The following is a 15,006-nucleotide window of genomic DNA, read 5'->3' on the forward strand; positions in this document are numbered from 1 at the left end:
ATAGGCTTTAGGGTGAGGTGGCTCAGATGATTTCTAGTTCCCTACCAAACTCTTAGCTGAAAAAATGCAAGATGTTACCTTTTGATTATAGTGATTGGAGAGTGCCATCGAAAAGCCTTTCATCATTAAAGTTTTTTTTAAAATTGTAAAATCCCTTATTTAATGCTTCATAACAAGTTGATTTTAAAATCTCAAACACTTTGCTAAAGTGTGATTTTTTTGGAACTTTTATTTCTAAATCTTATTAGCATATTGAGAGTTACTGTTACCTGTATATAAAACTTCTCAGCCTATACCATTCCCCATCTTCTAAACTCCTAAAGTTTATCACTTTCGACATTTATTTAGTTAACTTGACCTTTTCTTTTTTTAGAAAAATTTAAAATAAAAGTTGTATATCTTTAAGATATATAATATGATGTTTTGATATACATACATAGTGAAACGATTACTGTAGTCAAACTAAATCCCATCTCCATGCAGTTATCTTTTGGTGTCTATGTTTGTGGTGGGAATACCTGAGATCTGTTTTAGTAATTTCAGTCTTTTTGCTATTTAAGCACAAGTACTATCTACCAATGGCATTTCAATGCTTTGTGTGCTTATGTTAAATGTTTTTGGGGTTTTTTTTAGCTACTGTGCCAGGTATAGAGGATATGGCAGTGCCCAAGAGAGATGAGGTTATTATCTTCGTATTAATTTTAGAGGAGAGAAAAATAAAATTATTGGGCAGTTACATTTCATTGTGGTATAGCGTTGAGATACAGGGGACGCTTGAATAGCTGTGGAGTCAGAAGCTGGACTCTTCATCCAGCCTGGATAGTCAGGGAGAGAATCAAAACTTCATGGAATAAGTGACATCTAAACCATGATCTGAAAGATGAATAAAAATGACCCTGGTGAAGAGGGATTGCATGAAGGTTGGGAGGCAGGTAAAGGAGTCATCCATGTGCTAGTTGAGAACTGAAAGTAGTTCATTATGTCTGCAACTCTGAGAGTGAAGGGTAGTTATAGCAACAGATAAAGAAGGAACTTGAAGCTCTGTTAAAGAATTTCAATTTTACACTTACGTCGGTGGGAAGCCATGGAACATTTTTAGTTTGATTAGTGTTTCTCTGGTTATGCTATGGAAAATTAATTGCAGAGGGAAATACTGGAGGAAAGAAGAGAAACCCTGTTAAGTAACTTAAGTCTTAAATTAGATGAGAGGTAGTGGCTCAAATTAGGTAGTAGCACTGAATGTTAAAAAAAAACGATTTGGGAGATACTCAAAAGATAGAAGCAACAGAAGTTAGAGATGTGATGGGGGTTTCTGATTTGGGAAAGTAAGAGGTATCCTTTAGCAAGACAGGAAAGAGAAGCATTTTCTGTGTGGAAAGAAATTTAGATATGTGTTACATTTTAGATATGTGTTACATTTTAGATATGTGTTACATTTTTGTGCTCTGCTGATGTCCAGATGGTACAGTACCAGGGGGCAGCAGGCAGAAGCCAGACTGTTGTGGGCTGGAGAGTTGGGTAGATGGAAGCTGAGCTGAGGAAGTAGAGACAGTAGGTGTAGACAGCTCTTTCCAGAGGGCTTTTCTTTACTTGTCCTAACCTCTCCCTTTTAAAAAAATGAGATGAAATAAATAGGAAAAGCGAGAACCTTGCTTTACTTTGTCTTTTCTCCTTAATTATGTCAAAGCTCTGTGAGGATAGGACTTTATACTTAAAAAAAAAAAAAATTGCACAGAAATCCCTAGCACAGTTCTTTGAAGAGTGAACAATTGTAACTGCGTTATGTTAGTGTTGAGACTGAGAATTTACAAAGTAAATGTTAAAGTGTTTTGACGCATTTTACCCTGGCCTAAATCCACAGGTGGCATTTTTCTTCCTCAATGTGTTCCTTTATAGTACTTGAATTTTCAAAATAGAAAAAAATAGGAACTCTAACCAACAGAGGGCACTAGCTTCCTTCTGGTCAAAGTATAAGCTGAATCTTTACCTGTTTAAAGTGCTCTGTAGACCAGGGGTCCTCAAACTTTTTAAACAGGGGGCCAGTCTGTCCCTCAGACCGTTGGAGGGCCGGACTATAGTTTAAAAAAAAACTATGAACAAATTCCTATGCACACTGCACATATCTTATTTTGAAGTAAAAAAACAAAACGGCAAAAACACCTGCATGTGGCCCGCGGGCCGTAGTTTGAGGATGCCTGCTGTAGACTTTGCTCAGCAGTCAATTTTGTTTTCTTCAGATGGGATGGAGGTAGATACTACACCCACGGTTGCTGGACAGTTTGAGGATGCAGATGTTGATCACTGAAAATGATTTTATGTTGCTTTGGGGTAAGTAGTTTGTTTTTCCCTTGTCACTGAACATGAAAATCCTGTCTAGTAATTAATTTTTATTTTTATAATTCAGGAGGATTGTATAAAACGAGCAGTTTAGAAAAAAGTAATCAATTTCTGACATTACTGAAAATTATGTGTGTGGTGTTTTCTCTAAGAAATCAAGGTCTTCAAGCATGGTGATGTTCAGGTTGATTAACAATTACTGAGCATTTAACACCTGCCAGGCACTGAGAGTATATGGAAGATTAAGACACACCCGTCTTCAGTGAACTGAGGAGAATGACATTAGCCCTTTATTCAGAAATGGAGTGCTCCCTGGCTGGCTCAGGTGGGAGCTGCAAAGCCTGAGATCATGTCCTGGTGTGCTCTTGAGTCACCTTTCCCCATTTGTGACTTGAAACCTTAACATTTTCTTTTCTTTTTTTAAAAAATATATTTTATTGATTTTTTTACAGCGAGGAAGGGAAAGGGATAGAGAGCCAGAAACATTGATGAGAGAAAAGCATCGATCAGCTGCCTCCTGCACAACCCCCACTGGGGTTGTGCCCGCAACCAAGGTACATGCCCCTGACCAGAATTGAACCTGGGACCCCTCAGTCCACAGGCGGACACTCTATCCACTGAGCCAAACCGGTTAGGGCGAAACCTTAACATTTTCATCAGAAAACACAAAGCAGAGATTTTGCTGCAACTCACTGCTATTCAAATCAGGGAGGAAGTAGAAGTAATTTCAAACTTAATTAAGCTTCTAATCATAATCTTGTGTTGGTTTCTCTACTTCTGAAAATAATGGTGGACCAAGGTGCTGGGCACCTGACTGTACAAGGTTGATTTGCCAAACCATTAACAAGTCCATGTGCAGTTGTCCAAAAGCTATCATTTTCCAATTGTTTCATACCTGCTTTTCCTGACTAATACAAGAGCTCACTGCCAATTTTCTCCCCTCTGATCTTCTCATGAGCTTTGTCTGCATTTTGTTCTTGTTTTTTTGCTACATGGTACTCTGAGAAATCATTTGTCCTGTGCAAGCTTGAACATCGCAACTAAATGTTAGATAACCCTCTGTACGCCATAAGCGTCGATAGATATAAACTTCACATATCAACTCTGGTTGCCCAATTTTAAAATCAAGACTTGGTGGTGACATCTCTGGGTTTGTAAAGAAAACTATGGTAACTTAAATTTGTAAATATTCCAGCACATATGGAAGAAATTCTAATATCGATATATAGGGCACCACTCAGACCACGAAATAAACACTGCGACACTTGAGATTTTTTTGTTCATTGTGACACTTGAGATTTGTTTATGTTATCATGAATTTCACGCCTAAAATGGTAAACATGGTGTGCATTCTTCATTATTTTTTTTTACAGATTTCGTCTTTTGATTTCATGTTGACGGTTTATTTCGCACTTGCTTTTGTTGATATTTCCGTAGAATTGAAAATTATCATTTTATTATTGAATTTATTGTTGTAATATATTATATTGTGCAAATAAAATTCATTCCTCATAAATGGCATCAGATGAAGAAATAACCGAACCAAGCACCTCGCAAGAAGAAGAAGATGACATCCTTTATTCAACTCCAGAGTCAGATGATTTTTTTAAATTAAATTTAAAATATCGTGGTGTGTGGTGATGGTTTCAGTTTTGGATGCTTGGCAGTTAATAGGTTAAAGGTTATGTAACTAGTTCATATCATACATAATAATCCTAGCAAGCCTTCCTTATAAGCTGTAAGATTTTCACATTAAGTTACTATTCCTCTTTATAGTGTCCTGCCTCTGATCTGATAGCATTTTCTTGAATACTAGCTTTCTTCCACTCTTTGAAATGCTACTATGTCCAGGTCTTTATTTTATTAAAGCAGGTAGTAATAGCATGGCAAGATTTATATATTTTGACTTGACTCTTCTACTATTGTCAGGCATCTAATTAGGTTGTGAGATCCATTATCCAAGTTCCATTTACTTTCCAAATTATTGCCGTTATGAATATAACAATGCTTCTTATACTCACCATGCTTTCATCTCAGGTGCTGCCAGGTGAACTATCAGAAAATATTGTCTTAGAGTCCTCCTCTTTTTTTAAGTACGTGATTTTTATTTCTGCAACATTTACTTCTGTCATTGGTAGCCATACAGTCTAAAATTAGCAATATCCCCTCTACAGTTAGCTAAAAAACTATATTCATTTTGCTGGAGCTCTGTTAACTTTAATTTTCATATCTCATAGTTTCAGATGCCATCACTTCAGCATTTTATTTCATGGGAACTTTTGGTACAAACAATTCTTCCCTTTTGTCTTACATTTTATTTACCATATTCTTTATAGCATGTTGTTTTTTCAATTCAGTAATACTTTTTATATATTTTATTGAAAATGGAAAACAGATTTATCTGGCTTTCACATATTTCTTCCTAAAAAGTAGACTGTTTAGAGAACACCAACCACTCTATTAATAAGGATTATGAGAAACTCATTTGGTCTGTCACTAATGGTTGCACAAATGGGATGTCATTGCAGTTCCCAGGAAAGTTTGTAGCATACTTTGTAATGTAATTTTATGGTGAAATAACCATAAAATAGCCACAGACTTTCTAATGAGGTGATTTGTTTTCTATTCATTTTATGCTACAACTGGAGCTGAGAGATATTTTATTCATCAAGTTTATGCAAGTTCTTCATGTGGATAATTGACCTGAATTCCAAACAATGTCTGTATATTTTTAATCACTTAAAATTGTGTTTGCCTTTAAGGAATGAGCAAGGATTAATTAGAGTGTTTATGTAACAATTAAAATTTTCAAGGTAGTGGAACCTCGGATCTCTCAACACATGAGATGGGGTGAAGGGGAAGGCACATGAATGGTGAAATCTCAACCCTACCACATACTGGCTCTGTGTCTTTGGACAAGGCATATAACTTCTCTAATCCTCAGTTTCCTCTTCTGCAAAAAAGGGTATGATAGCAGGATTGTTGCATAGTCTGAGATGTAATAATATCTAAGTCTGGTGGCACTCTTGACTAGGTGTTCAATAAATAACAGCTATTATTATTACAAACACTGTAAACCTTTTGTTTTTCAGATTTTACTCATAACTGTAGGAGAGAACTTGGTGCCTTTTCCTCTGTGGAGTGGGTGTTGATGAAAATATTTTTCCTTCTCCAAAACTTCCTCAACCAGTTCTTTCTTGGGACAGACTGTATGAGACAACAAGTTGTCACCAGCAGAAGAAACTATGACTTTTATTAACCAAGGTGAATTTACTTAACCAAGAGGGTATTTGTAGTTTATCTTTTGTCCCCAAACTTCCTGTGTCTAGGTACCTTCTGAGTAGGCCTTCAGTGTATGTATCTTCCGTAACCTAGCAGGGGTATGTGGTGAAAATGCACAGGCACTGAGATGTTGGTAGACAGGATGGAAGAGAGGCTGAATCTAAGATAGACCCCTTTAGGGCCTAAGGACACCCTTACCCTAAAAAGAAAGACAAAGATCTCAGATAAATCTGGCCTCTGCTCGTTCTCCACAGGGATAAGGATCTTTTTACTATTGGGACCCAGATTAATTCATTCAGGCATCTGTAGGGAGCCTTTTTGGAAAAATCCCAGCTACACATATTAACACAAGCGCTGCTTCTGACTAGCTTTTGCTCCTTTCACCATGTTTCACCAGTCTCTTCTATTAATAGCTTCTTAGGTTATGTTATATCCTTTAATTTCTAGCCTCTTCATTTAGTTTCTGTAGCAGAACACATGAAATTGGGATGAAGTCCTCAAAGTATTCCACATGATAATTGTTTTGTCTTTGTAATAGCTTAACAAATAAATCTAGGTTTTCTATGTTATTGTACTCTCATTCTTGACTAAAACCATTAATGGGAAATGTTTGGTTTTTTTAATGTAATGTTGGCAAAAAATGAGAATCTTGTTGGTCTTATTTTTGTTTGACTTCTGAGAATATGAACATGAAATGAGTAAGAAAGTGTGTCATTAAAGCTTCTGGTAGATATTTAGTAGGGCAAGGATTTAACACATTTTAAGGAATTTCTGCTTCCACTTGATTTGGAGTAATTTCTTCTAGCATACTTATCAACTCTCAGTTTGTATTTACAGATTTATACTTGAACTTCAATACCATTTTGACTTTAAAAATAAGGTTAGAAAAGCTATTCAGAAGCACTTGGCTAATTAGTGACTAAACTTTGTCACCACTAAGCCCAGTTTTATTTTCAACACTTTCACTTGGTTTTTCTCATCCTGCATGGTAGACTGGAAGGAAAGTAATTTTTCTTTTTCTGACCCTCTCAGAAATACCAAATTTGTTAAAATAGGCAAGTGAAAGGGCCACTTGGAATGGACACTGAAATGTACTGAGACCTTCGTACCAACTATTGTCCTGAGTTCTTTACATACGTTATGCATATACTATTCATAACTACATACGAGGAGTAGATGTTTTTATTGCTCTACTTTAGAGATGAGGAAATGGTTTAATAGAGAGGCAAAGTAAACGCTTAATATCATAGAGATAGTGAGCCGGGATTTTTAAGCCTTACCATCTACCAGGAGCTGAAAGGAAACAGACTGCTATAAATCTCAGCAGCACTCATTCTGTCCTAGACATTTATCCATTCCAGTAAGCAGTCAGGGTATTCTTATGCATGGGTTGATTTTAGAAATTCTATTTGGGTATCATTTAATTAAATTTATTTATTCAATAAAAACGTTTTTTTAGACAGTCACAGAGGTAGAAGTGAGCCGTAGAAGAAAGGGGCCCAAGAAACAAAAGTTACAGGGGCAAAAGCAGGGCCCTTGGAGCTTAGGAGAAAGAGGCCAGGGAAACTGACCTTGAGGAAGGGGGTGGGGAAAGATGCTGGTGTGTTCTAGAGAGAGAGCTACCCTTTAATTCCCCTCCCCCTTTTTAAATACGTTTTTATTGACTTCAAAGAGGAAGGGAGAGGGGGAGAGAGAGAAAACATCAATGATGAGAGGGAATCATTGATTCTGCCTCTGGCACACCCCACACTGGGGATCCAGTCCACAACCAAGGCATGTGCCCTTACTGGGAATTGAACCATGACATCCTAGGTCGCCGCTCAACCACTGAGCCACGCCAGCCAGGCTTGAGTTCCTTTTTAAAGTCAAGCTTACAGACTTTTGATCCTAACTTTTAGTGAAATATAAAGTGTTCTGATAACATGCCAACAAAATGTCAAGAAGATTCTGTGCATTGTGTTTCCTGTAGGCACTGCTGTGCTCGGCCTGGTATTGTGGGTAATATACTCAACTGAGATGTAGGAGCCAAGCATCTCCTGGCGGGGTAGACAAGATGCAAAGAGTCAACTGTCACATTCTGTAATACCAGTCAGTTGCACCCATGGGAGAAAATAGGAGAAGGAGGGAGAAAGAGATTATTAGGTCAGACTTTTAAAAAGTGAAATTCATAATTATCAGCAAACCAACATTACTTGAGTCTGAGTTTAATTTTAGGGTTGCTAGAATTGTTTTATTCCTTGATATAGAGCAAATTTAAAGAAAGGCATAGACATTTTCTGCCCATATGTGAGCCATTTAAATAACCCTAATGGCTAGGATTGGTGGTCATCTGCTAGATTCTATCGTTTTTAACATATATTCTTTAAGATATGATGCCAGCAGGTTTCCTCCTCCCTCTTTGTAGGTTATGCATTTTGAGATCTTTTTAGGATCTTTACCAGTATTGGTAAAGAGAGATTATGCACAGGTGATCATAATATAGTCCTTAACTTTTAGAAAAAGACAAGTGTGATTACTCATTGCTCAGAGAGATTTGCATTTGTTTTACCTGCAGGATTCCAGATAGTAGCACTACTGTATAGCTAACTCATGCAAATCCCATTTTACAAGTGTTTCTAGAATGGCTGAATGTACATCTGCTCCCCATCTGTGGCTAATATATAATAATTGAATTCTAAGCAAATCTCTTATGAAGATTCTAATAGAATTATTGCCATCCCTTGCCAGAGAAGCTGAAACAGAAACATTTTTGGTAGCATCTCACTCTGTCTGCTTATAGATACACTTGGGGCCCAGTGCACGGATTTGTGCACCTTGGAGGCTGCGGTGGGCACAGGGGTGGGTCTCAGCCCATTCTTGGTGCCCCATCCAGCCCCTCCCATGGCGGCTCCTGGTCCCCTGTCTGCCAGCAGCCCTGCTTCTGCCACTCCCACGCACTGACAGTGCGGGCCCTGCTCGTACCCACTGATGGCGTGGAGCAATTGGGGCCGGCGACAGCAATGGGTGCGAGCGGCAGCTCTGGTGCCGCCAGCCGGTGCAAGAGGTGGCTGCCGGCCTTGATCACACCTGCTGACGGTGCTAAGCGATTGGGGCCAGTGCTGGGTGCTGGCAGTGGGTGTGAGTGGGGCCAGCGCTGGTAGCAGGTGCGAGCACTGACTGGGTAGGACCGCAGCACACGGGAGCAAAGAATTTTCAGTAACCACCAGAAGCTCACCCCAATGACCAACCAGCACCCTGCTTTGGTTTGGCACCCCCACTCACCTGCTCCACCATCCCGCTGCGACCAGCGCCTGCCATGTTCCGTGCTCTGCCACCTGCTGCTGATGCCTGCCATGTTCCATGTGTGCCCCCTGGTGGTCAGCACACGTCAGCGACTGGTGGTTCGGTTGTTCCGCCTATTTGCATATTAGGGTTTTATATATATAAGTAAAACCAATATGTAATATCAGGTAGTTCATAATTTCAGATGAGAAATCCGAAAACCTTTTAGGGATACAGTGGACCTAATTTTTTTTTGGTTTTTAACATAATTTTAAGAAGATAAAATAGAGACAGAACCTGGGGGTAAGAAGTCTAAATAAAAGTGAATACATACAAGTTAACTAATTCTTAGGATTTCTTTTTTTTATTTTAAAGATTATATGAATCACTAATAAACTCAACAACAGTGCCTAGAAAATGCCCCAATAAACATTAATTATTACCAGTAGTAGTAATTCTTTTTATAACTGAAAGGAGAAGCTTAAAATATAACATTAAGAAACCTGAAATATAAAAATCCACTCAGCAATTAAAATATATGTGATGAAATCTGAAATTTTCTCACAGGACCTCAGGACTTCACTGCGTCTCTACTCCTGCTCTCCAAACAGGTCTGATGTAGCCGAGCATCTAGTTTCTAGGCATGCAACAGGTTAGAAAAGGAGAAAGGAATGAATGTTTGTGTCCGGCATATCAATAGCAGCAGTAAAAAGCTGATAGAATTATGACATAAAGCAAATATATATTCAGCAGTCTAAGTCTTTATAGCTGTATGGTGCAAATTTGAGGATAATGCAGCAATTTATGCTCATAAAAGTATGACCAAAATTATAAGCCCAAGTTCTGGTTGTAATTGGGCTAATATAAGCAGAAAAAATTTATTAGAAGCCTATCTGGTAGCTCACAAATGGATAGCAGCTAGGAGTAGTTTACGTAAGATGCTAAGATTCCTCTGTTGCTCTTGGACTGATTTCTTAATTGCCTCCATGTCTTTGAGTCACCACCAAGTCGTGGTTGGCACGGTGTGTGTTGCCAGGTACAGAAGATGAGTGTCTGGCCCCATCAGCTTCTGTAGTGGGAGGGCATTGCCCCTGCCCAGATTCTTACAATGGAGGATTAACCCAAATAGTAGGATGCTTGGATTCTGGCTTGCAAAAAGTTTATAGTTATCTACTGCAACCCCATATCTTTAAAAAGAGCTTCCATAAATTGGAATTGTATATAGTAAAAGTTAAGAAAGGTTGTTTTTTTGTTAATCCTCATCTGAGGATATTTTTTTTTTTTTCATTGATTTTTAGAGAGGGAGGGAGAGGGAAAGATATTGATGTGAGAGACACATCGATTGGTTGCCTCCTGCATGCGCCCCGACTTGGGCCAGGGATGGAACCTGCAACTGAGGTACATGCCCTTGACTGAAATCTAACCCATGACCCTTCAGTCCATGGGTTGATGGACGCTCTTTACCATTGAGCCAAACTGGTTAGGGCAAGAAAGGTTTTTATAAAAATGAGGGACACATTATTTGTCAAAAATACACATGTTCTTTGATCTGGAAAACCCACTTAAAGGAATTTATCCTATAGATAAGTTTGCACATTAGTAAAGGTTATATATGCAAGGATATTAATTGGAATTTTATTTGTAAAAGTAAAAGACTGAAAACCTCATTGTTTATAATTAGGTATGGGTCATTTTACAGTACGGTTTAAGGGATGGAAAAATTATCCTTAAAAGGAGTTAGGTAGTACTTATGTATTGATACTGAATAAGCTCCAAGATATAGTAAATGGAAAAGATCAAGATGCAAAGATATTTTATATAGGAGACATGGGGCCAGCTGTCAGTTACAGTGAGGATCATCTGTATCATGCTTGTGAATACATAAGATACCTTTGGAAGGACATAAGAAAGTGGTTATAGTTATTTCTGGGAGAAATAGGAGATGGAAAGGAGGGGGAATTTGGAAACGAGCAGATATGAATAGAGGTTAGGGCCATATGAAGATGGAAGAGTGTAGTAATGATCTACAAGCCAAGGAATTCCTGGGGCTATCAGAAGCTAAGAGAGAGGCCTGGAATAGGTCTAGGTCCTTTAGAGGGAATGTGGACCTGCTGACACCTTGGTCTTGGGCTTCTGGTCTCAAGAACTATGAGATGGTATTAATTTATTTTCTTCTAAACCACCCAGTTTGTGGTACTTAGAGATTGAGCCCACAACCCGAGCATGTGCCCTGATCGGGACTCGAACTGGCGAGCTCTTGGTGCATGGGTCAACACTCAACCACTGAGCCAGACTGGAAATTTTTTTTGCATATTAAATTAAACACGTGTTTATTTATTCACATGCAGTGAGGAAATAAAATTATACAAATACAACTGAAGCTTCTTTTGTATTCCCCAAATCCCAGTCCCTCTTCAGAGGTCACCACCACTATTCCAAATTCGGTATTATAACTCTGTATTTTTGCCACATATGTATGTATGTATCCTATTAATACTGTACATGAGCCCTAACCGGTTTGGCTCAGTGGATAGAGCATCGGCCTGTGGACTGAAAGGTCCCAGGTTCGATTCCGGTCAAGGGCAAGTACCTTGGTTGCGAGCACATCCCCAGTAGGGGGTGCGCAGGAGGCAGCTCATTGATGTTTCTAACTCTCTCTCCCTCTCTGTAAAAAATAAATAAAATATATTTTAAAAAATACTGTACATGATTGGGTTCCATGTTTTTAAATTTTGATTGGTTGAATCCTTTTGCTTTTACTGTGTAACACTTTGAGAGTTTTATCCAAATTGATATAGGAAGCTGTACAGCACAGTTCATCCATCCTTTTGATGGGCATTTAAGGTTCGTTATTCATTAAAGTAATGCTGCATTGAATATTTATGTGCATACTTACCTGGCAGGGGAGATACCATGATCACAAAGGTGGTTTTCCCAGGGCGAGGCTTATCCATTGCACTCCAGATGTGCTGACCCCTGTGATTTCCCCAAATGTGGGAAACTCGACTGCATAATTTGTGGTAGTGGGGGACTGCGTCTCCCCCCTCCCCCCAAAAAAAAGAATATTTATGTGCATGTCTTATGCACATGTGTGTGTTTCTCTATCACAGTAGCTTACTTTCTTCTCATTATGCCTACTATAACCTGCATTTCCCATCAGGACCCACAAACATTTATTTCTGCTAATCCCAGAAACAAAAAAATACTTGTATAAATCTTAAACTTGGTTATAGATTTTGCTCAACTGTTCTCTAAAAAGATTGTGGTGATTGACACTTCCACAATCTGCCCTTGTACTATATTCTGGATACTAATCTCCTACTCTGTGACCTGTCTGTCATTCATTTCGTGATCCCCAAGCTCAGTTGTCTTCAAGAGGAGAGACTTATTCATAAACTGTTAACATGTACACAGACACATATATATATATACAAATATATATGTATACTAGAGGCCAGGTGCATGAAATTTGTGCATGGAGGGTGGGGGTATGTGTCCCTCAGCCCAGCCTGCACCCTCTCCAATCTGGGACATCACTCGCACAATCCAGGACTGCTGGCTCCCAACCGCTCGCCTGCCTGTCTGCCTAATTGTTCCTAACCACTTCTGCCTGCCAGCCTGATCACCCCCTAACCACCCCCCTGCCAGCCTGATCGACACCTAACTGCTCCCCTGTTAACCCAATTGCCCCTGACTGCCCTCCCCTGCCGGCCTGGTCACCCCCAACTGCCCTCCCCTGCAGACCTGGTCCCCCCCCAACTGCCCTCCCCTGCCGGCCTGGTCACCCCTAACTGTCTTCCCCTGCTGGCTTGGTCCCTCCCAACTGCCCTCCCCTGCTGGCCTGATAGTCCACAAATGCCCTCCCCTGCTGGCCTGGTCCCTCCCAACTGTCCTCCCTTGCAAACCTGGTCACCCCCAACTGCCCTCCCCTGCAGGCCTGGTCTCCCCCAACTGCCCTCCCCTGCTGGCCTGATCACCCACAGCTGCCCTCCCCTGCAAGCCATCTTGTGGTGGCCATCTTTGACCACATGGGGGCGGCCATCTTGTATGTTGGAGTGATGGTCAATTTACATATTACCATTTTATTAGATGATTCTTTCTCATCATTGATGTTTCTATCTCTTTCTCCCTCTCCTTTCATCTCTGAAATCAATAAAAATGCATTTAAAATATATATATATATTACAAGAAGTTGTGGAATCTTGTATGCTGTTTAGAAGCAAGGAAACTTATTCACCATGTAGGATTATGTAAATTGTAGTTATTCTAGCCCTAGCATTCAAGTACAGTTTTGTTATAGCATGTTTTTTAAATAATGTGAACTCACAAACAATTGCTAAATAGGGCAGTGATGTCAGTATAACCAAGAAGTCCCATTGGTTCATACGCAATTTTCCCCAACACATTAATATTAGGTACCACCCATTTTCTACAGTTTTATAATAGTTAACTGGAGGAATACATGCATTATGTCAGAAATAGGAAGTTGTGTTATATTGATAGGATCGCTCAGACGGTAGAAACAGGAAGTTATTGCAGTAATCAGGGAAATAGGAAGTAGGTGCAGGCTTGGACCAAACTAGGCCATAATGAACATTATGAAAGCCTATCTTCCTAGAAAAACACATGTACACAGGAGGTGTGCACAAGAATGTTTATTGAAGCATTGCTTTAATAGTGAATAACTAGGCCCTGTCCACGTAGCTCAGTTGGTTAGAGCATTGTCCTGATACGCCAAGGTTGCAGGTTCAATCTCTGGTCAGGGCACATATAAGAAGCAACCAGTGAATGCATGGATGAGTGGAACAACAGATCAATGTTTCTCAAATCAATTTTAAAAAAATTTTAAAGTGAATGACTAGAATACCCCATCAATAGATTGGATAAACTATGCAGTTTGAATTAAGTAGAGCTGCATGTGTCAACTTAAGTTATTATACAAAGAGAAATGTCATATATACAGATGAATATGAGTCTGGAGTTGTATAAGATAGATAAATTTGGTAGTCATAGGATATAGTTGCTGCTATAAGGCCACAGGACTGGATAAAATTACCAAGGGAGTAAGTATAAATAGAAAAGAGCTCAGAGAAGTGAGCCCTGGGAAACTATCATGTAGTGTGGGGAAAGGAGGAAGAAGTAACGAAAGAAACTTGAGAAAATGATTTTCTGGAACAAGTGTTTTCAGGAGACAGCAATCGGTTGTATCAAATACTGATAGGCAGGAAGGATGAGAGTTCCATTTAACAACATGGAAATTCTTGGCAAGAGTTTCAGTGGAATGTTGGAATTGAAGGCCTGATTAGAATGCTTTTAGAGAAATTGGGAAGAGGAAAATTGAACTTCAAACTCTCACCACCAATCTACTTACCTAACTCTTCTTGTGCCAATATATTACTTTTTCTCCTGTTACTATGAAGGAGCTGTCTATGCCTCTGGTTGAAGCCAATCCCTTCAGTTGTGTACTTGATTCTGTCTTCACTAAATCACCCCTTCCTCTCCTACATCATCAGTTATTTTCTTTCTACTGCACCCTTCTGGTCAGCATATAAACATGCTGATATCTTTCCCAGTAAAAAAAAAAAATCTCTTGACCCAGCTTTCTCCTTCAGCTACTGCCCACATTTTCTTCCCTTTACAGAAAAACTCTTTGAAAGAACTGTTCAGGTGCAGGCATGGAATAAGCAGATAGATTTAATCAAGTTGTGGTTAAGCCATGTGAGTATGATGAAGAGATAAAGGAACAAGGAAGTTAAAATGGTATGCAAGTGTGTAATTTAAGCTGCGTAAGGAGTGCTCGCTTCGGCAGCACATATACTAAGCTGCGTAAGGAGAAGAGAACACTTGAGAGGAGTGAGAGATGTGAAAAGGGGGTGGTAGCAATGAACAAAAGCTCCCCAGGAAGATCAAGGAATCATTCGAAATAGGGTCCTCGAGCTGGGAAGAGGTATTAGTGTTGGAGAGTGGGGTGTTGAGATCATAGAAGAGTCTGAGTTATTGCTAATGACAAACTCAAGGTTATGACCAAAGTTGTAGCGGAGACAGAAGAGGAAAAATTATTGAGCCTTTCAGTTCACCCACCATAATGAGAGGCCAAGACACTGGAGGCATTATCAGTATGGGCAT

At 39.4% G+C, this 15,006-nt stretch overlaps 1 protein-coding gene and 1 non-coding gene across 2 annotated transcripts in view; both read left to right on the top strand.

Moving 5' to 3' along the window:
• Window positions 1–6,183, top strand: part of CLNS1A (chloride nucleotide-sensitive channel 1A) — a 28,294-nt gene extending 22,111 nt beyond the window's left edge. Inside the window, exons 6-7 of the mRNA XM_054725305.1 lie at window positions 2,238–2,328; window positions 5,430–6,183. Of these exons, the coding sequence (XP_054581280.1) occupies window positions 2,238–2,305 (68 nt within the window). The 3' untranslated portion in view covers window positions 2,306–2,328; window positions 5,430–6,183. The remainder of the gene's footprint in view (window positions 1–2,237; window positions 2,329–5,429) is intronic.
• A 5,585-nt stretch (window positions 6,184–11,768) lies between these two features.
• On the top strand, window positions 11,769–11,932 carry LOC114234588 (U1 spliceosomal RNA). Its single transcript, XR_003620798.2, has one exon. It is a non-coding gene; the product is annotated as a U1 spliceosomal RNA (small nuclear RNA).
• The last annotated feature ends 3,074 nt before the right edge of the window (window positions 11,933–15,006 follow it).

The sequence above is a fragment of the Eptesicus fuscus genome, chromosome 13 (genome assembly GCF_027574615.1).
Source record: "Eptesicus fuscus isolate TK198812 chromosome 13, DD_ASM_mEF_20220401, whole genome shotgun sequence".
Taxonomy (NCBI): domain Eukaryota; kingdom Metazoa; phylum Chordata; class Mammalia; order Chiroptera; family Vespertilionidae; genus Eptesicus; species Eptesicus fuscus.